The sequence below is a fragment of the Aristolochia californica genome, unplaced genomic scaffold, assembly GCF_029961685.1.
Source record: "Aristolochia californica isolate CCGP_79_NKW_82.1479 unplaced genomic scaffold, dmAriCali1.0.hap1 SCAF_11, whole genome shotgun sequence".
Classification (NCBI taxonomy): Eukaryota; Viridiplantae; Streptophyta; class Magnoliopsida; order Piperales; family Aristolochiaceae; genus Aristolochia; species Aristolochia californica.
The window spans coordinates 11,979,873-11,983,180 of NW_027181782.1; the positions used below are offsets into that span (position 1 = coordinate 11,979,873).

A 3,308-nucleotide genomic window follows, 5' to 3' on the forward strand; every position below is an offset into this window, starting at 1 on the left:
TAAAATAATTTTGATATTTAAAAATACTTAAATTACTAATAATATGCACTAAGATTTCCTTACAGCTTAAAAGGCCCCAAATCAAATTCTTGGTAACCCATTTGTTCACCGACAGAGGATAGACCAAACAACCAATACAAAAAGGGAAGTAAGCAGTTCATGTCAAAAAGTGCACTAACCAAACACGCTACACCATTTGATTGAGCAAGAGAACTCAATATCACAAGTAAGGCAAAGTTTGAAAAGAAAAGAAAATGTGTGACAAGAAGAAAACCAAGTCACAAAAAGAAGGTTGTTTGCACGAGGTATGATCAACCCCATGATGGATGTGTTATGGACCCCATAGCAGGTCGAGTGATTACTAGACGCCGTGGGTAAATCATGTAATTTTAGGATTTTAGCACTTTGATGGTTTAGATGTAATTTTTCTTCTTTTCATGGGCCTTGTTATTGGCCTTTGCTTTGTACTCGAACCCTAGTCATCTCTTATAAGGTCTCTTATAAGGGGAACGAAGGCTTGAACGGAATTAAGCATTGATCAAATTAGAGTAAACGAGATCGGATTCTCTCTCTGACGAGGTCCAAGGCTGAAATCCTTTGAAAGGCTCAAATGGTTACAGCAATAGTTTGTTCTAAGCATTCAAAATCATCTTCAATGTCGCCATTCAATCTAGAACCGAGAGGTGATCGTTGGGTGACTCGATCCGTGACATGAGAACTCAACAACATGGTATTAGAGTGGATCACCATCGGCGACTCATCCTCTCCAAAAGATTTGCGTAATTCTATTGAAGAGGTTCGGATTGAAATCTCAGCACTTCGTAATGACAATGAAGCAATCCGAAACAAAATGCAGGAAATCAAAGAGGCTCTTCTCCAAATTAATCTGCGCATGGGTGAATATTTTGCACGAGATGCTCCTCTGACGGAAAGTTCCAGTAGACCTTCTGATCAGCCACTCTTCACCCACCCCCAATGCCTCCTATGCGTCTAGCTTATCAAACAACAGGGGCTGTCCACGGCACAAACCACAAGATGGAAAATTCCCAACCTGACTATGTCTCAGAAAAAATCCAAATGGCGAAGACCCATATGGCAGCCGCTCGCCATCAGGAACAGGTCTGTCTCTCGTTCTCACTCCCACTATCACCCTTTGAACGGAAAACCGACTTGGGCACAACCTCCCTTCTTCTGGCAGACTGCAGCAATTTTGGAACGAGCTCTCTTATTCCAACAGCCTGCAACGAGAAACGAAAATTTAACATTGTCGTTATATTATCGGGAGGACAGGCTCCTGACAGCCACAATGTTCATTCTAGCCATTACGATTATTTGTAGAATCATGCCATGGGTAAAAAACTTTATGGATTCAAGGGAGGTATTGCTGAAGAGATGAATTGCAAATCCAGAGAATTGGCCTACCCTTACAACAATTAGATTGGGGTTGGAAGGGTCGGAATGGACACTCTCGCTCAGTTTATCAAATCCCCATAGTTTATCCAATCCGTAGAGAAGATGTTTGAGAGAATGACAGATAGGAGTATTTCCTCTGGGAACTCCAGGTTCTCTATTTTTATGACGAAAGGGTATGCCAAATTTCATGCGTTCAAATCCACAGACTTGTTTCTTCTAGGAACAAGCACTGCACATCTTGGTTTTGAATCTGAATCTTTTGCGTACAATGCATTGATTCATAATTGTGCAACGTTGGGTTGGGCAGCAGCGGCCTACCCAGTATGTGATGATAGGGCATGCAAAGATCTGGTAATATGGAACTATATGCTTCCTGCATATGAACAACAAGATGACCCCATAACTCAACCAGAATTTTTCAGCGGGGTGATAGAAAGTGGCTTTCAACTGGATGTGTCATCTATTTTCGTTCTCACAAGAGGATGGACTACAAAGAATATGTTCTGCTTGCTCTTGGTGCTTGCCCAGACAAGAGCTAGGTGGAGGGTTAAAATCATGCCAATTGAGATGGGAGATGCAGCGGCAATCTTGCACTCTATTGCAATGGGAGGGCTTCAACTTGTCGAAGATAGGAACACCAAATTCCCTGTTGCTGCTACAACACTGCACCAATGAGCACTCACTGCTCTTCGTGAGTCCTCTCAACAGATTTATAGCAACGTTGCTGCTACCAACTCAGGCCTAAACCATATTGGTATGCGGATGGAGAAATTACTTCAACAGAAGAAGTATGTTGCTGTTTGTGAGCACATAATCAGGTATGGCAGCTTTGTGCAAGATTTTATTAAGTTCAGCCTCATGATTGTGAATGGATGTCTTTTGCCCTATACCATGCATATCCACAATCAAATGCAGATATTAAATGTCCCTACTGGTCTCATGACCTATACCATCCTTCTCAATGCCTATTGTCTGGCTGGGAGTGTAAGGAGGGCACAAGACAATTATGAGGCAGTAAAATTAGTTGGGGCTTGCAGATATCATGTCATCCCCTATAACAGAATTATAAAGGCCTCTGTAGAGGCCACAATGTGGCAATTTGCACGGGAAGAGATGGTCTCAGATGGTATTCGTCCTAATGTTGTCACCTGGTCATCCTTGATTAGTGACTTTGCTAAAGCAGATCTAGCGGAGTGTGCAATTCACACAGTTGATAAAATGCTCCTCCTTGGCTTTGAACCTTTGTGGAGGCGGTATCACACTAGCAATGCTTACAACCCTGTCCATGATGTTGCTAGTTCCTATCGGATAGGCGCTGCCACAAATGTACACGTCAGGCTTGCTCTGGGATATAAGTCTGTCCTTATTTCAGATGCTGATATGAATTTCAAGACAACGAAAGCAATGAGGCTCATCCCCACTGCCGTTGCAGTGCAAGATGGCCTATGCACGGATGGGTTGATTCAAGGCTATACAATTTTTATGGCTGTGGTGGATGGCTGCTACAAGGCACTAAAGTTTGAAGATGGAAAAGGAGTTTTCAGGAAAATGCAGATAATTGGTATCTCTTCCAATGTTTTCAGCTATACAGTTTTTATTCATGGATTGTGTCAAGGGAAGCAGCTGAAAGATGGGATTGAGTTTTGCATTGATATGTAGGAGGTTGGGCATTCACCACTTGTTGCTACTTTTCTTGGGTTGGTAGCAAAGAGATTTGAAGATTCTCAATGTGTCATTCAGAGGTTACCAGAGAAGGGGTAGACAGCAGGGATTCAAGTAGATAGCTTGGTCGACTTATCAGTCTGGATTTAGTTACTGCTGCGGTGACAATGCAGCAATGGGTTCAATAGTGTCACATGTCTGCTGTTGTCCCATTCTTTCCTGCAGTGGTGGCA

The 3,308-nt window shown here is 42.6% G+C and overlaps 1 protein-coding gene across 1 annotated transcript; it reads left to right on the top strand.

Moving 5' to 3' along the window:
• The first annotated feature begins 2,175 nt into the window (after positions 1-2,175).
• On the top strand, positions 2,176-3,072 carry LOC137943623 (pentatricopeptide repeat-containing protein At1g12300, mitochondrial-like). The gene has a single exon (XM_068789079.1). The coding sequence runs from the start codon at positions 2,176-2,178 to the stop codon at positions 3,070-3,072; it is 897 nt and encodes a 298-aa protein (XP_068645180.1).
• Positions 3,073-3,308: the final 236 nt, after the last annotated feature.